The sequence below is a fragment of the Danio rerio genome, chromosome 18, assembly GCF_049306965.1.
Source record: "Danio rerio strain Tuebingen ecotype United States chromosome 18, GRCz12tu, whole genome shotgun sequence".
In the NCBI taxonomy this organism is placed as follows: Eukaryota; Metazoa; Chordata; class Actinopteri; order Cypriniformes; family Danionidae; genus Danio; species Danio rerio.
This window is the reverse complement of record NC_133193.1, coordinates 13,132,722-13,152,637: the sequence shown is the minus strand read 5'-3', so window position 1 is coordinate 13,152,637 and position 19,916 is coordinate 13,132,722. Positions and strand designations below refer to the sequence as shown.

At 34.1% G+C, this 19,916-nt stretch overlaps 1 protein-coding gene across 3 annotated transcripts in view; it reads right to left on the bottom strand.

The window, feature by feature from the left end:
• tmtc2b (transmembrane O-mannosyltransferase targeting cadherins 2b) overlaps nt 1-19,916 on the bottom strand; it is a 190,355-nt gene that overhangs the window by 102,150 nt on the left and 68,289 nt on the right. The window contains exon 1 of one of the 3 annotated variants that reach the window (XM_068214883.2): nt 3,793-4,028. The exons of the other annotated variants lie outside the window; for them this stretch is intronic. Coding sequence (XP_068070984.2) covers nt 3,793-3,803 — 11 coding nt within the window. The 5' untranslated portion in view covers nt 3,804-4,028. Of the gene's footprint in view, nt 1-3,792; nt 4,029-19,916 lie in introns of those variants that run through there. 3 annotated transcript variants of the gene reach the window in all.

Here is a 19,916-nt window from a genome sequence, read left to right as displayed (position 1 = left end):
ATTTTTGGAGGAATGAGAGGTATCTGAAAATATTTTAATTAAATGAAAAAAAAAAAAAAGAAATCCTAAAACTCCTAAATATGTGACAAGCACTACGTGGCAAACCACTAAATGCCTCTATTTATTCTACTTTGTATTAAAATAGGAGCAAAAAGGCAGAATTTCTTGCAGTTTCTGCAAAATACAAATTTGAATTATTTTACAAAACTCTGTTTACAAATGCAATTTTAAAAAACAGCTCTAAAAAATATCATTAAAAACAGACCATGTGGAAATTCTCGGTTTCTCTTGATTTACGACTTGTGTTTGAGTCACAATAATAAAATTTTTCTTAATTTTTTCTCAATTTTAATAAACAACGTTGTTATTTAGAACATAAAATAAGATTTTAATGTATAAAATAGGAAAGTTTTTAGACATTCATTAGACAAATAGACAATTAGAAATGTAGACTCCAGTGATGTAATGTCACAAGAATATTTGGTGTAATAACCCTGATGTTCAAACCCCTGGGGTCGGCAAACGTGGATACTTGTTGTTTTGATCGTATTCATGAGACAAAGGCAATTTTAAAAAACTGTAAAGGGTCTATTTTTATTGTTATATATTCATAATTACAACAAAACAATGTTTTTGTAAAATTAGTAAAACAGACAGGGCATGCTTTCTCTTTTTGCGTCTTCTATTAACATGACAGGCAAATGCATGGGGGAAATTTAATTTTAATTAGTTTAATTCATGAAACGCATATCACAAAGCCTGAAAGGTTCACTTTTAAATGAGTCAGTTATTTAAACAATGCCTACAAAACAAAAAAACAAGACAAAAAAAGCAAAACGAGACAAGACAAAACAAAGTTAGACAAAACAAAATGGGACAAAACAAGACAATTAAACAAAATGAGGCAAAAGGAAAACAAAATAAGACAAAATGAGAGAAAAAAATTTAACAAAATGAGACAAAATTAAACAAAACAGGGAGGCAAAACAAAACAAAATGAGACAATTAAACAAAACAAGGTAAAACGAAACAAAGTGAGAAAAAACAAAATGAGACAAAATTAAACAAAACGAGGCCAAACTAAACAAAATGAGACAACAAAATGAGACAAAACGAAACAACAAGGCAAAACGAAACAAAATGAGACAAAACGAGACAATTAAACAAAATGAGGCAAAACAAAGCAAAATGAGACAAAATGAGAGTAAAAATTAAACAAATCAAAATGGGACAAAATAAAAACAACAAGGCAAAACGAAACAAAATGAGACAAAACGAGACAATTAAACAAAATGAGGCAGAACAAAATAAAATGAGAGAAAAAAAATTAAACAAAACGAGATAAAATTAAACTAAACGAGGCAAAACGAAACAAAATAAGACAAAAATGAGACAAAATTATGGAAAAACTAGACAAAATGGGACAAAACAAAACGAGTCAAAGTAAAACCAGACAAAACAAAACAATGATTCAAATATTTTAACAACAATCTGATGAAAAAAAGACATTCAATTATAATTAAATGACTGATTCAAACCAGAACACAAATATGAATCAGACCTAAACACTAGTAAAACGCTGTTAAGAAATGCCTGAATGAACTGAAATGGTAAAATTACAGTAAATTCAACTTCCACACACCCTCACAGAAGGTGCAGTGAAATCTGTTGAAGGAGGTGTGCAAGCTTTATACTGTATCGGGTAAAACTCTTTAAAGCTTAGTTTAGATTTCCTGAGGATCATACGGTGGCGTTATGTCCTCCTGCTCAGCGCTTCAGATTGAAAACTAAGCCACCTGTTTGGCAGTAATGTTGACACACGATACATCTTGCATAAAGGTTATAAATGTGCTGAACAGGGGGTTTCTGAATAGCCATCAAATAGATTGTTAAAACAAATGTACTGTTGAACTATATAAGAGGCTTGCCGATGGCCTGCAGTGGGAAAAGGAGAGTGTGGCTTTCGTGCCCTACAATGATGTGACCGTAAACACCAGAGCCTAGATGAAAACTCTTTGGGTATGTTGCAAATAGCTCTGTTTTATTCTCTTAACCTTTAAATGGTAAGAATAAAAGTTCTCACTCAGCACAATAAAACTGAATCTCTTACAACCAGTGAGTCAAAGCTTCATTATAAAAATAACAATAATACCAACAACATAATTAATAATATTAATAATAATTATTAACAATTATAATAATAATAATAATGCAAGTGATTGTTATAAAATATAATAAAACGGCAAATAACTTAAAAACAATTCTAATCAATGTTAATTGAATACAATATACAGTTAAAACATTTCTACGTATTCAAACTCCAATTCCTTTCCCAGTACTGGGTTGCAGCTGGAAGGGCATACGCTGTGCAAAATATATGCTGGATAAGTTTGCAGAGCATTCCTGCTGTAGCAACCCCTAATGAACAAAGGGAATAAGCCAAAGGAAAATGAATGAATGAACAGACACACTCCAATTTCAGATTTAGGTAATTTTTACTTAGTAATAATCATAATATTAATAATAATAATAATAATAATAATAATAATTAATTAATGAAAGCTTGTAAACATTTTACTGTTTATTGTTTTTAATTGATTAGAATTTGTATTATTTTGTCTTTTTGTTGCCTATTAATAATAATAAGAATAAGAATAAATTTACATTGTTAATTTACATTACATTTTTTCATTCATATTACTTAGATTCGTCAATCATTAAACAATCTTAACACATAAAAATTTAAAAACCAAATAATTTATTACGTTCATGCAATTAGATTCAATAATTTTTACAATAACAGTATCCTGTGCATGAATATAGTGTCCAATATAGTGGATTTAAAATACATTTAACATGCAATAAAAAAAAAAATAATAATAATAATAATAATAATAACAATCATCATCATCATCATCATGGAGAAAATCTTTATAAAATTCAAAATAAAGGTTACAAGACAAAACAAAACAAAGCAAGACAACCAAAACGAGACAAAATTAGCCAAAACAGAACTAAACAAAATGACACAAACAAAATGAGACAAAGCGAGACAAAACGAAACAAAACAAAATGAGGCAAGACAAAACAAGACAAAATACAAAACAAAATGAGACCAGACAAAATGAGACAAAAAAAACAAGACAAAACAAAATGAGACAAGACGAAACGAGACAAAATAAAATGACAAGACAAAACAAATTGAGACAAGACAAAACAAAACATTACAAGACAAAGCATAACAAGACAAAACAAAATGAGACCAAAATTAGACAAGACAATAAAACAGGACAACAAAATGAGACAAAACAAAATGAGACAAGAGAAAATAAAACAAGACAACAAAATGAGACGAAAATGAGACAAAACAAAACAAGACCAAATGAGTCGAAACAAAATGAGAAAAAACAATACAAGACAAATCACTACAAGATCAAACAAAATGAGACCAAACAAAACAAGACGAGACAAGACAAAGCAAAACGAGACGAGACCAACAAGACAAAAAAATTTGACAAAAAATAAATAAATAAAAACTAAACAAAAACATAAAAAATGTATAAAACAATAATTAAAAAAAAAAACAAAAAACACACTGCCACTGTTTATTCATTCATTCTCTTGTTGGCTTAGTCCCTTTATTAATCCGGGGTCCCCACAGCGGAATGAACCGCCAATTTATCCAGCACATTGCGGATGCCCTTCCAGCCGCAACCCATTTCTGGGAAACATCTACACACACATTCACACACACACTCATACACTATGGACAACTTAGCCTACCCAATTTACCTGTACCGCATGTCTTTGGACTGTGGGGGAAACCGGAGCACCCGGAGGAAACATGCAACATGCAAACTCCACACAGAAACGCCAACAGAGCCGAGGATCGAACCAGCGACCCAGCGACCTTCTTGCTGTGAAGCGACAACACAACCTACTGCAATACTGCTTCGCCTGCCAATGTTTAAAAAAAAAAAGATCAAACCTACAGTCCACTGCCCATCTTTCTCTTACTCCCCAACAACAAACAGTCCTTCAAATTCCTCTGAATAAGCTTTGACAAATGCTACTTAGCTCAGACAATGAATACAAAATGTCATCCATCCAATATCAATTAGCCTAATCTGCCAAACGTGTCCTGCTCTGTGAATCCTCTGCTTAAACAAAGAGCCTTTGTTTTATCCGGGGTTTGACCCAGGTCTGAATCCTCAGCCCACTCTCTGGCCGCAGTACACAGACCTCTCAACAGGAGGCTGTTTGTCACGGCTCCAGTGTAATAAATTAGCCGGACTTTGTTCCTGCATGTTTGTGGAGCGTCTTTGTCTTCCGGCAGAGCGAGAGAAAGAGAAAGAGTGGGTGACCTGTTCGGTGGGGTTTGTGTGCAAGGCCTATCCTGACCACCAATGGGATGGTTTATCATTCGAGTGGCTCTTGTTGACCCACAGGAAAACACGTGGGAAGAAAAACGAGGAGAATGACATGGAATGGATGAGAACCAGCTGAAGGAATGCAGAGAGGAACATGTGGTTTGGGGAAGTCACACAAAAAAAGGCTTTAGATGGGAGCAAAGGTATCACAACCACTATAGAGCAGAGAGATGAATTGTTAAAAGATATGCAATCTTGATTCAAACACCTCAGATTTACTGTATTATTAATTGATAAGAGTGTCTATGATGCCCTTGACAACTAGGATCATGATTGAAGATTTAAATGCGTTATTGTGCTGGCATTATAGATCTGTGCAGGGCTGAATTTTTAGTCCTGATTCTGCCAGGTTTTATTCCGCACCCCGATCCGACCTGACTTAACTTTCTAAAGTTAGATCTGGTTTTAAAAATATCACTTTAATTGGGTATTACCAAAAGAGAGAGATAACAAATAAAACTGTAGGTTGTGCAAGGATTGTAGGCTAAATCTCAGTTTTGTTTGCCCCTTTGTGATGAGACATGAGTGTCGCCTTAAACAGTGATGTGCGGTGAGGTTTGTAGCTGGTGAGGCACAGACTCTTTTAAAGTCTGACTTAGAAAAATATCCACTCAATATATTTGCCAACTACCGATTGTGTTTCATATATCATATATCAGCATTATTTCTATACACATAGCAGGTACATATTGGGCCAAGGAGGAATGTAAAGTGTATGAAGATTAAATATGCCTCCCAAAAAACACCCAACTGAATGCTTCAGAATCCAGACAGCCTATAACAAGTGATACGCAGTACCATGGAGGATGCTCGCTCGTGCTCTCTATCTATCTCTTAGGAGCGCTATATTGTTAGACCACCCGCTCCCGTTCAACTTACTGTACACCACAGTTACCGACCGCTACCGTGCTTTATTTGAAAATTTGGAATGCAGACCTCTAGCTGGCATAGAAAAAAAACCTGTTTAGTCTTTCCAAATATGTTAATTTATTTATTTTCATTCAGCTTAGTTATCTACTGTATCAGGGTTTGTCACAGTGGGATGAACCACCAATTATTCCAGCATTCCAGCAGATGCCCTTCCAGTCGCAACCCAATACTGGGAAACACCCATGCACACACACACTCATACACTACCGCCAATGTAGTTTATTCAATTTACCTATTGACATGTCTTTGGACTGTGGGGGAAACCAGAGCACCAAAAGGAAACCCACGCGAACACGGGAAGAACATGCAAACTTCACACAGAAATGCCAACTGGCACAGCCGGGAATCAAAAGCCGGCAGCTAGCTCTCTGCAACTCTCACATGGTCGCCCACTGAAGCTAAGCAGGGCTGCACCCGGTCAGTACCTGGATGGGAGACCACTTGGGAAAGCTAGGTTGCTGCCGGAAGTGGTGTTAGTGAGGCCAGCAGGGGGCGCCCAACCTGCGGTCTGTGTGGGTCCTAATGCCCCAGTATAGTGACGGGGACTCTATACTACTCAGTGAGCGCCGTCTTTTGGATGAGACGTTAAACCGAGGTCCCGATTCTCTGTGGACATTAAAAATCCCAGGATGTCCTTCGAAAAAGAGTAGGGGTTTAACCCCGGCATCCTGGCCAAATCTGCCCACTGGCCTCTGTCCATCATGGCCTCCTAACCCTCCCCATATCATGATTGGCATATCATCACTCTGTCTCCTCTCCACCAATCAGCTGGTGTGTGGTGTGCGGGGTGGTGGATGAGGAGATTACAGTACAGTAGGGCAGTGCGATTAATCAAAATCCAATCGCAATCACCAAATGTTGCCATTAGCTAATCGCAAGAGGCTGCAATATGAAATGTATATTATTTAATTTCTCAAGCCCAGAGCAAATGTGTGACTGCCAGCTGTGTGTGATAGTTTTACTAGCCAATTGAATGAGGACACATTAGTCCTGCCCAATCAGAAGTGTGCAACCGAACTATGTGGATTACCCACAATAAAAAAAAATTAAAAAACAAACAAACAGGAAAGCGCAGACAAGTGGGATCTGGGATGATGGCGTCTGCCACTTCAGAAGCATAAATAGACGAATTCATATAATTTTTTTTTTTTAAAACAGCATGATTATAATATGGGACTATTTTGGTTTCAAAGTAACAGACACTGAACAAAAAACATGTCATTTGTAAGAGCTGTTGTAGAAGTGTTGCCACATCATGACAAAATGCAACAACCAGCACCTAAAAAAGCACGGCATGTGACTATATGGGGAGTGTCTTGCTAAAAAGTCAACTGATAGTATTGCCAACCAAGTAAATGTTGGAGTAAGTTAATATCTTTATTTAGCTGAACCTTGACTATAAAATTAAATTCCAATCGCAATCTATGTTAAAATAAATAAATTGATAATTAAACGCAAACCTACAGTACAGTATTTCCAACATAAACGCTTGTTTACAGAGATCAAGGTCCCTTAATGCAAATCAAGCCTATAATGCATAAAGCTTTTACTATTGAATGTTTTTGTCTTGTTTTTAGTCAAAAATATCTAAAAAATCTTAAACCAAGAAGCATTTTCCAGACAAGTAAAAGATATTGTCTTGTCTTCAGAAAAATTAAGCCAAAATTAAGTGTTTTTTCGTTAAAACGAGCCAAATAATCTGTCAATTGAGTACGAAAAATTATTTTGCTTTCAGTTTGAAATAACATTATTTTTGCTAACGCCATTGACAGATTATTTTGCTTGGTTTAAGGAAAAACTCACAGAATTTTGATTTATTATTTCTAAAAAACAAGACTATAATTTTACAAAACTAGAAAATGCTACTTGATTTCATTTTTTTAGATATTTTAACTAGAAACAAGACAAAAACTCAAAGTAAAAAGTTTTGTTTTGTTTTTTTTTGTTTTTTTGCAGTGTAGAGTTTTACTCACAGGTGTTTTTCCAGTTTATTCCAGTCCTATTTTTGAACTGCATTATAGGACCTTGATCTCTGTGCTAGCAGCTTTTGATGTTGAAAATACTGTAGTTCTGCAGTACAACTAAAAAAGTGATGTAACTTACAGTATAAAGGCTTTTATTTAGACTTTTGTAAAGGTTATATTTACCTGTTGTGAAGGTATGTTTAATATCCCCACTTTTCCATACTGCAATTTGATTAGGTTTGTAGAACTATTTCTGAGATTCAGAAATTTTCTAAATACACTGAAAAAAATTATTAATTGGATTTACTAAATGTTTTTTAAGGTTTTGCAAGCATTTTATGTGGACTGAATTTAAACAATCAACTTAAATGTATTCCTGTTTAACTCAATTTGTTTGTTTGAATGCAGGTGATGTAAATAGTTTGCAACCGGTTACCTTAAAAAAAATGTAGCACAGCCAATAAATTTTTTTTTTTTTGTATAAAAAGTTGCAGTAAATTTCATTTATATGTCTGGATTCCGCCATTTCTGCATCAGGAAAATCAAAGGGTGCTTTCCTAGATGAGTTGTATATTTAGAATAGTAATCTCCATTTCATGCGATTCTCAATTTATCCATAATTGTGCAGTTCAAGACCACGAAGCGTGCTTTTCCTTTCCCTTTTCTGCCTAAGAATTTCCCTTTTTTCCCACATTTTTGGACCGGTGTGCCAGCAGCATTCTCAGTTGTTGCCTTGTCAGCGGGGTGTCTCAGCTTTCCGGCCATGTGCAATAGTCTGGCTTTTTCAAAAAGAACATCTGCATTGTAGACAAAAAAAATCCAGAGAAATGCCCTTTGAGAAGGAAATGAAATGAAGTGAATTCATCTGAGTGTCTTTTACGTCTTAGCTTGGCTCTGACTCCTGGTCTATGGACACGTGGCGGATGTTCTGCAGTTGTGGGTTGCATGTGATGCAGTCCTTCTTTTATGAGGCATACCAGCAAATGGGCTGAGCCAGGCCATGGCACGCTATTGCGCCGCCAAAACTCACTACAGTTAAGAGCAAAAGCACAATGAGCGTGAACGCCAGCGTCTCAGCAGAGCAAATCTGAGCATCTTCAGTCAAACACTGCCAGCCAAAAACACTTTGCCACCCACACACAGCTCCTGCTGCCTTCAGAGTAGAGATGTCAACTTCCACAGATTCTCATGATCGATCGCTGTTTGACTTAAAGTCAATTAATGGATTAATCGTTAACCTTTTTAACATTAGATGTGTCTACTTCAGTGGCACATTGCGTAGAGTATGACATGAAATGCAAATAACACTAAAATGCAAGCTTCCTCACTCAAAAAGAAAGCTTTTTTTTTGTAAATAAAGTTAGTATGCTTGTAAAAAGAACCATGTTGTATCTCAAATTGCCTAAAAGTACTTTTTTTTTTGTGCAAGTTTTAGAACATACTGCATAGTCGTTAACAAACTTTTATGTTGCTTAGTTATGTGTCCTATCAACCATTTTGTCACATCATCTACACTTTTTTTTTTCATATTTAATTTCCAACCATATTGGAGATGCAGAAGCAGTTTAACACTGGACTTACCAGAATTCTATAACTACTAGAATTACCATAGTATAATTCATAGTATAAGTTTTAACAGATATATTCAAGTGAAGCTTTGAATGTCTGTCGTCATATTTTATAAAGTAATTACCCTAAAAATATGTTTGTATTGGTTATACAGCATGTAAAAGTGTAGTTATGGTGGTACAGAATGGTTTAGTATACTTTTATGGCCATTTCTACTGTCAAAAGGTGACTTAAAGCGAACCATACTGTACCCTTTGCAAAGGGTACCTAGCACGACAAAAGGGTATCAAAAGGCGGAGCTAAAACGCAAGCCGCATGTCTATATTTAAAATAAAGTTCTTGAGCTGATGATAATAACGTGCATGTGATTATTGAAGTGCTTCTGACATCCGATCCTTTCAGAAATGGACAAACATGAGAGTGAAGCCTGAAAAGAGAAGGAAGAAGCCAGAAAAACAAAGGAGCAAATGATTCTTTTTGATTCTTTCAGCCACCTAAAACATGAACAAACTACCATGTTTAACTATTATCATCACCTTTTGGACTATTATGAATTCGGAATGATGGAAATAAGAGAGGTTAAATGTGCTGTTGAAGATTGAAGATTCCAGAAATTTGCACTGATTGTGTTGTTTTTGAACCTACAGTAAATAAGGACTAAATGTATGTTTGTGCAGTTTTTTTCTGTAATTAGTAACATATCGGAGACTGTAAGGGTCTTTATGTCTTCATTTACAATGCATTTATAAATTTATTTGATATAATTGCAGACGTTACAGTAGGCTATATCGAACTATCATTGATCTGCAGTTATAATCAAATCCTGTTCATAAAAAGGTTAGTCATGAAAATTTATACACAAGTATGTATGCATTTAAAGCATGCATTTTGTGAGAAGTGCTTTTCATATGATATTTGAACGATCCGTAGAGTTTTACTTTGACATTTCCTTGAGCAAGAATGACAACGACTGAAACTTTCTGTCATACACCACACCCACCAAAAGGGTACCCTTTTGACAGTGGAAACACAAGCCTGATAAAGGTGACCCATACCAAACTGTACCAATCAGTGGAAACGGGTCATTAGACTACTAGACCATCCTCAAAGGTTCACATCTCACTTTTATTTTCACTTTCACAAGCAGGAAGTTAAGCTTTTTCATGACACTGAAAATGTTCTGAAAGACACGTCTGAAGTAAAGTATTGTTTTTGTAATAATAAAGTTATGTTTTTGCCGGTAAAATTGCAGATGTTAAAATGCATCCAGTCATTTTGACCACTATAGTATTTAAAGGTAAAATATACTCATATTTATTTGTAATTTAATTGGAATGAAATAACAAAGTTAAAACGAAATATACACATATCTAGGAAAGTTAGGCTATTATAGATATGTTTTATTGAAACATAATTATTATATCACAAAAATTAAAAATGGTTAAAATTATGGTAGTTTGATTAATTTAATTTCAAACGCTCTTTAGGGCAGAGCGTATGTGAAATATACAATGTACAGTGTACCAATAGCATCATTTCAAATGTACAGAACGGCAAATCATATGCAAATAGTATGTTACTGTATGCTATTTTCTTCCCAAATTTGAACAGAATATTGTGCTCATTAAAGAATGTTTGCTCTTGAATGGCTATGACGTTACAGGTTATGCCACTTAGCTCTTGGCCCATTTCGTTGGTAACTTGCATTATATGGGTCAAATTTAATTTATTCATTTTCTTTTTCGGCTTAGTCCCTTTATTGTTCAGGGGTAGCCACAGAGGAATGAACCACCAACTTATCCAGCATATGTTTTGTGCAGTAGATGCCCTTCCAACCGCAATCCAACCCTGGGAAACAACCATACACACCTGCATTCACACAGATACACTACGGTCAATTTAGCTCATTCAATTTTCCTATACTGCATGTTTTTAGACTGTGGGGAAAACCGGAGCAGCCGGAGGAAACCCACGTCAACACAGGGAGAACATGCAAACTCCACAGAAATGCCATCTGACCCAGTCAGGGCTCGAACCAGCGACCTTCTTGCTGTGAGGCGGTTGTGCTACCCACTGCACCACCGTGTAGCCCGTATAAAAATTCAATATCCATATATTACATTCATAGGCTAAGTTAGATAATATGCTAACCAAGTTCAGATAATAAATGAACTGATAATGCTATCTGAAACTGACACAGAGCAACACAATCTGATAGCCTGTTTCATTTCTTTTACAGACATAACATAGTACAGTCCTTTTTTTTTTACTAAATCCATGCATGCTTGCTTCATTTTCCCATTGCTTTTGCTGTAGACGCAAAAATAATTTTGTGTGCAAGTTGATGAAGCCATGTTTAATAAAATTTCTATAAGGTGTATGGATTTAGAGGCTTATCAATGCTTAGTCAATCGTTGATTATTCATTGGCATTCTTCTTTCTTCAGACCATAATCATTTTTTTTTTCTGCTCTATCGTGACCCCAAAAGCCTTTGTTCATCATAAGTGTGATCTGCTAGACAGGATACTGATTACTTCGGCCTTTCAGACGACACCAGGTAATCTATCAGCGAGAGGCCACGATAGCAAATCAATCTGAATGCAGCTCCAGGACCTCCAGGGTGATCGGTGATCTACATGATTTATGCCTCATTTTTTTGCCCCTCCAAAATGGATGGTATTTTATGCTAATTTTTTTGTTATAAAAAATTGTAGTCTATGCATAAAAAACTATGAAATATAATAAATAAATAAATAAAAATAAATAAAGTTAATTAATAAAAAAAAATAAAATAATGATTAAATAAAACAAATTAATAAAAAATATATTTAAATTAAAATGTAAAGGTAAAAATAATAAATGAATAAAATGTATAAATAAGTAAATAAGTAAATGAATAAATAAATAAATAAATAAATAAATAAATAAATAAATAAATAAATAAATTAGTTGTTTGAAGTCAGTTTAAAAAATGATTTAGATTAAAAGAGAAAACTAAAGAATGCATAACTTTTTCTTCGTATATTTTAAAACAAATTATAAAAAAAATAACAAAATATTTGTGAAGCTAATGGAATTATTTTGGGTGTGTGCAAAAAAAAAAAAAAAATCACTAAAATATTTTGAAATAAAATTAAATATTTAAATATTATTTAGTATTTATGTATATTTATAATTTAACTGTTGTTTAAAATTAAGTCAATTTCATTACTTTAATATGAGTATCATTACCTATATGTAAGGAAAAAAAATAGAATAATAACCTTTGTTTCTTTCATTTGGCACACCCAAAATGTATTTTATGTTCTTATACAAATCCACCTCATTTACGATTACCCTTCATAACTGCAATTCAAAATCCCACAAAACTCTGTGTATTCCACTGACCTGCAACCATACAACAATAACCCCATGTTTAATGAGCTCTTTGGAGCACAAAGCACAGTTCCACGTGTGATTCCACATGTTCCACATTAATTATAGACAATCAGAGAGGATGGTTCATGGTTCTGCACAGTGTGATCTCATTACACACAATCACACTGCCATCACAGATGCACATTAGGGGGCTTGCTCATAATTGAAGGTACATATGTTGACCATCCTTTGTGTGTGTGTGTGTGTCTCCTGTGAGTGAAATCACAGATGACCCACAGCACAACATACATGAGACCTTGACTTGGAGCAGCCCTGTGTCCTGCTGTGGAACACATCCTTCTTTCTGTAATAATGAATCCTGAGCAAAACACAGGAGCTCCAAATACAGGCATCATAATAGTAATTATGATTACAATAATAAATGAGGGACATTTTAATAATAAATCTGGAAAAATCTACAAATAGGCTGAACAAATTCAGTAGTATCTGATACGGTAATAAGGCATAAATCAAATTGATAATATAACAAATTAATAATATTTAACCACCATATTTCTCAAATGATGTTTAACAGAGTAAGGAATTTTTTTTTTCTTCTGGAGAAAGTCTTATTTATTTTATTTTGGCTAGAATAAAAGCAGTTTAATTTTTAAAAAAAAATAATTTTAAGGTCAAAATGATTAGCCCTTTTAGCCTATATATTTTTTCGATTGTCTACAGAACAAACCATCATTAACCAATAACTTGGCTAATTACCCTAACCTGGCTAGTTAACCTAATTAACCAAGTTAAGCCTTTAAATGTCACTTTAATCTGTACGAAGTGTTTTGAAAAATGTCTAGTAAAATATTATTATATATATAGTAAGTAATAGAGGTAAGTTATAATAAAGTACAATAATATAATATAATATAATATAATACAAATAGAATAGAATATAATAGAATAGAATATATGTTGTTATAATAAGTTGGAAATAAATTTAATGTTTTCATAATTGTGAAATACTGAAACTTTAAAAAAAAAAAAACGTAAAAAATATGATTTTGTACTGTGTTTATTTATTTATTTATTTTTGTCTACAAATGAACAAACAACATCAAAAAATATTTTAGATTTGTACGAATGTATTATGATAAATACTCCTAAACGTTGTGTATTTAAGAATATACAATTTCCACACAACAGTTCAATTAATCCATACAAACCAGTCTGTAACCCTTTAAACAAACTAAGCATTTTCTTAAATTAGTGGCTGGAACAAACAAACAAGAGGGAGAAAAGTCTTGTACAACAACATCTTTACCCTTAAGACATGCGATTAATTCCAAAGTGACCAGAATATATTTAGCGGTGTTCTTGCGTGAGACGAAAGCGGCTGGGTAATCCCGTAAACATTCTTAAAAGCAACCCAAACAGCTATTTAACTCTTTTTAAACGCTTTGTCTTCCACATGGTGTCAATTTGCATTTTTCTAAAGCAGCTCATTTACGCATTTTAGACTTTATAGTTGCAAAATCACAGAAACCACACCGCCATCCTGGTTAGCAAACCTCTTTTACAGCCTTTTGATTTTGCAATTGACTTTTTCCAATCATCGTGGGACCGCGTCGGTTCTCAGACAAGTCCGAGTGTCTTGAAAATCCAGGCTCGAGTTACCAATTACCACCCATGACTGATTAATTTAAAATCGTTTCGAATCAGGGCGAGCAGATTTCACTGCACAGGATGCTCAAATATTTGGTTCTTCATATGGTTTCAATGAACAAGAACCCCCAGAGAACTTCTGCAGCTGACCACGCCGAGGGGAAACCCATCAGAAAAAGGCTAAAATTTCATGTCCTCCTCCTCCTGAGAAGGAGAAACGGAGGAATACTCACAGCACAATTCATCAATCAATACCATTCGCAGCCAAAATCTCCACCATCTTTTTCTGGAGTCAAATCCAAACAGTCAGGCCATAGCAAATAGCTCACCTTGAACGAGGCCAGTGGCACACTACGCACTCCTCATTATAATCGCATTTTCTCAACGCTAATGTGGAAAAAGTCCTAATACACAAAACATTAGGAGCTAACACACATGCCGCAGTTTTGGCTGAATAGAGCATGATTGACTTTGCTAAAATGATGAAGACAGAAATCATTTGTTTAAAGCAAAACCCAAGTATCGTTGAAGTCAACGCTTCAAATGAAGCCTTCTTGACAAATGGCTTACGACATTCCTCCGGATGACAGGACGTACGAGCCTGAACCTAATGCTGAAAGCGCGCTCCTGAGGTGTTTTCATTTCCTTTGGAAAGGAGCGCAGACATTTGTCAGGAGGAGGCCATTTCCTATTGTCAAAACATGCGTCTTTGAAGTCTTCAAACAAAATGTATTTTCTGATTCGCAACAGCCTGTGCCTCCGTTTGCTACAGAGTTTCCTTTGATAAAGTTCACACAAGAGGTCCTTTGTAAATATCCAGATCAGTGGCTGTTTACGCTCGCAGATGTGCGTCAATCCGCATTAAAGTGACAGTGCGTCGTTTCTGTCATCCTAATAGATTTGTTTGCTTATTTATTGGCACATTGGCAACGTAGAACTATTTCATGGCAAGATCAATAAGAATAAATACTAGTGCTGAGCAAAAATGTATCACAATTAATTACATTCAAAATAAAAGTTTGTTTTGATAATTTAAGTGTGTGTACTGTGTATATTTTTTATGTAGATTACCTGACAAAAGTCTTGTTGCCCATCCAAGTTTTAGGAACAACAAATAAAAAAATTGACTTCTAGTTGATCATTTGGTATCAGAAGTGGCTTATATGAAAGGCAAAGGTCTCAAGGTTACGCTTGTTATACCGAAATAAAATATGATCATGTCTTGATTTTTCATTATTTAATAAGGACAGTCAGGTCTGACTTTGCTTAGACAAAAGTCTTGTCACTTAACAAAAACAGCGTACAGTATAAAATATAAAGTCATGGTGCAGTGGAAAAAAAAGTTAATATTGTGTATGAGCATGGAGCACTGAATCAATACATCTCTGCAATGACTTAAATAACTCATTAATAAAGTCATCTGGAATGGCAAAGAAAGCGCTCTTGCAGAACTCCCTAAGTTCATTAAGATTCTTTGGATTCACCTTCAATGCCTCCTCCATCTAACCCCAGACATGCTCAATAATGTTCAAACTGGTGACTGGGCTGGCCAATCTTGGAGCACCTCGACCTTCTTTGCTTTCAGGAACTTTGGTGTGGAGGCTGAAATATGAGTCTACCTACTGCAAATGTAACTTCATGGAAAAAGTGACACTTCAACACAAACGCATCAACTGTTTTTTTTGCACAAAATATAAGCCCTGGCTCAAAATGTATGCCATTGGATGACTTAATCTTGCTTGATGAATCTGAACTAGTGATTAAACAGTTGAAGAAAAAACAGCAACTCATAATTGAATTCATGTTTCAAATTTTGATCCAAGTCTGACGGAGAAGGAGCATTTTTATTCGAATGGAGCATGTTCCTTCAGTTCAGTTTGGTCTTTTACGTTGTGTTTTGAACATTTAACATTGTAATATTTTGTTATTCTGCGATATACAACTGAAGTCATAATTATTAGACACGCTGTTTATTTTTCCCCCAATTTCTGTTTAACGGAGAGTTTTTTTAACACGTTTCTAAACATAATAGTTTTAATATCTCATTTCTAATAACTGATTTATTTTATCTTTGTCATGATGACAGTAAATAATATTTGACTAGATATTTTTCAAGACACTTCAATACAGCTTAAAGTGACATTTAAAGGCTTAACTAGGTTAATTAGGTTAACTAGGCAGGTAATTAGGCAAGTTACTGTATAACAATGGTTTGTTCTTTAGACCACTGAAAAAATATATCGCTTAAAGGGGCTAATTATATTGACCTTAAGATGGCTTTTAAAAAATTAAAAACTGCTTTTATTCCAGCCAAAATAAAATAAAAAAAGACTTTCTCTAGAAGAAAAAATATTATCAGACATACTGTGAAATTTCCTTGCCCTGTTAAACATCAATTGGGAAATATAATTTTTTTTTTTTTTTAATTCAAAGAGTGGCTAATAATTTTGACTAACTATACATTGCGATATCACCAGATCACATGATTATCTCTATTTGGAAAGAAATCATAATTTTAGACCGATTGGGTGATGATTTTGCAGAGAAATGCATCTGCATACAATATAATAAACCATCTACAAGCATATATCAATCAATACATTAAAAAAGATACAACTGAAATAAAATTCTTAATAATAATAAATGCTTAATCGCTTTCCAAGTCTAACAGTTTTCAGGCACAGTAACTGAATAATAAAAATAAAAATATTTCAGTAAAATTCATCTTTATTAAAGTTACAAATGGTTCAGTTTCTTATGCCTGAATGCTTTAAATATCATTATACAGAGGCAAGCCTAACAAAACAAATGAAAAAGATCAATTATAATAGACTCAACACTGCATATCCTGCGATGTGACTATTGGGAATGATAATGTTGAGATATCAATGCTGAAACGATATATTGTGCAGCCCTATTTTGAACAGTATAAATGCACCTAATGACAGGATTGTGAAACAAAACAGAGTTTGCGAATCATCATGGCCATCTGTTTACACTTTTGAGGGAAATCAACCTGCAAATGGATTACTTCCAGAATATCCAGAAATCTGAATCAATACATCTGTTAATATTTCCGGTGAAGAAGGCCAGCAAACAAGTAATAAAACATTTGTGCTGATAAAAACAGCATGTTTACTAGACTATGTACTATTTTAAGTTAGTTGCTGTCAAATTCTGTTAACATTTATAATAAAAAAATGACATATTTTCCAACATATTGGATTCAACATATGGGTGGCATATCAAACAGTTCTTTATTTTAACCAGAAAAAGACCTGCGCACAAGCCATGGAAGAAATATGACAGTAATTGGTGTATATTATTTTGCAGAACTGCAGATGTGATTACGGCAAACATCTGAAGGAGGTCGGCTCCTTTCATTCACAATAGCAGAGCAAATATAGCTCCAGGTCTGACCTACACTAGATGCATCGTTATGTAGATCTGCAGTCAATTGACATTAGGAACTAAGAAAAATGTTTTCTCTGTGCCACAAATGCTCTCCTGCAGCTCAATCCTCTGCATCACAACACAAGAAATAACATTCTTTGCTGAACGTGATGCAATAAAAACACTCTGTGCCACAAAATAATGTCAAGTAGCATTGTTTTATGGAGATGTAACCTTAACTGAAAAGCAGAAACAAATCAGCATAGTCTAATTCTCACAAAATAAGGTCTAGGAATAGGAGTTAATTGTGTTTATTGCCTACAATATTATCATAATTGTCATTTTAATGATGCACGAAAAAGTCACTCATTTAAAAACTAAACATATTAACTGTGATGAAGCCTATTAAAATGCAATTAGAGCTTCTATGAATTCAGGTTGTGGTAGTAAAATGCATCCCTGTATGGGTGTCTGTTTTAATGCTGATAATATTTAGCATAAAATAATATTAAGAGAATGATGTTTTCCTGAATATAAGCATGATTTAAGCTTGACTGCAAATGTAATTTGGATTTTATAACAATAGTACAGCAGAACAAGTGACATTTTAGACAAGATGAATAATTATTATTTAAGATAAATAATAGAAATACAGAAATAAAAACATTCATGTCTCAGAACACCAATGTCGTGTTTCGTTCATGAATGAATCTTGGGCTGTGCAATTAATCAAAATCAAATCAAAATCAAAAAATATAAAGTATATATTTTATACAACAGTTCTGTCTGGTTCTCGAATCTGATTGGCTGATAGCCATGATATATTTAGGTAATATCAGCACCCGTACAGCCTCTTTACCCTTTGTGTATTACCCCGCTCACATACAGCCAGCAAAAAGCAGACACTACAGATCTAAAGTTTAAAAGATGCTTGCTCAGCTGTTTAACCGTTCAGCTTATGATTTGAATCCAACCAGAAGAAAGTAGTTCCTCACACAAAAGATTTTTTGAGACTCTACATGTTTGATTTTGTTTTTATATACACAACTATGCCGTCAAGCTGTTGTATAAACGCAATATCACACTCGTAGCAGTGCGATATGGCTGTATATCGGCACTGGTTGGGGCACTAACCTCCCAACACACGCCTCCCACCAGCCATACAGCCATATCACACTGCTACGAATATGATATTGCTCACACATAGATATATATATATATATATATATATATATATATATATATATATATATATATATATATAATGTTTAACAGAGCAAGGAAATTTTCACAGTATGTCTGATAATATTTTTTTCTTCTGGAGAAAGTCTTATTTGTTTTATTTTGGCTAGAATAAAAGCAGTTTTTGATATTTTTAAAAATGTAAAATTTAATTAAAAAAATTATTAGCCCCTTTAAACTATATACATTTTCGATAGTCTACAGAGCAAACCATCACAATACAATAACTTGCCAAATTACCCTAACCTGCCTAGTTAAACTAATTAACCTAGTTAAGCCTTTAAACATCACTTTAAGCTGTATAGAAGTGTCTTAAAAATATCTAGTAAAATTTTTTGTGCTGTCATCATGGCAAAGATCAAATAAATCAGTTATTAGAGATGTGTTATTAAAACTATTATAAATGTGTTGAAAAAAAAATTCTCTCTCCAATAAACTAGATGGAAAAAATAAACAGGAGGCTAATAATTCAGGGGGGCCAATAATTCTGAATTCAACTGTATGTAAATAAGAATAACGAATAACATCTGAGTTAAAGTGCTTTAAAACCAATCAGCTATGCTTAAGAAAATTAAACATGCTAGACTTTCTGCAAGGCATCGCAAATGGTTGTGCTGAACTATCCCACATTACACAAGAAGAAATGATCGAATCTTGTGTCACGACGTCCATTTGTTGTTTAAGACTCCCTCTTACACCATACGTCAAGGAAATACGTATGATCTGACCGGGGCTTTATAACTACCCAATTAAGCCAGCACACTTTTGTTCTGCCCAATCAGGATTGCGCAACTGAACTATGCCCACAATAAAAAAAAGTGCTGACAAGTAGGATTATAGCAACTGCTGCTTCAGAAGCATTAATAGAAAAAAACAATCCAAAAGAAATACAGCATTTATAATATGGATTATGAATTAGATACTGCAGTGGAAATTTAAAATACTGGACAGATTTTTTTTTTCACCCAGCCCGTCCTCCTCAGACTAACTCACATGCAGGTGGCCAGATCGACAAGCTAGCCAAAAACAAAGTCATACAAAGTCAATGCAATTGCACGAACATAGTTCATAAATTTACGGCGGGAGTCAGGAATGAAGTGAAATGCGCAATATCAAACTAATTTTTCTAATTCAGAAATCTGCATCAACATTAAGCCCCAGTATTAATTCATACATTTTAATGATCTACTAACAAATAAATAAATAATATTCCACATCACATGTGAATTAGTTATGAATTTAGCAGATTCTTTTAACAAATGCCACATGAACTGCAGCAATTGCAAAATACATGTTGTGGGAGGCAATCAAACCCCATGATCTTGTTTTTGCAGTCCATAAAAATGTGGTTTTACACATTTA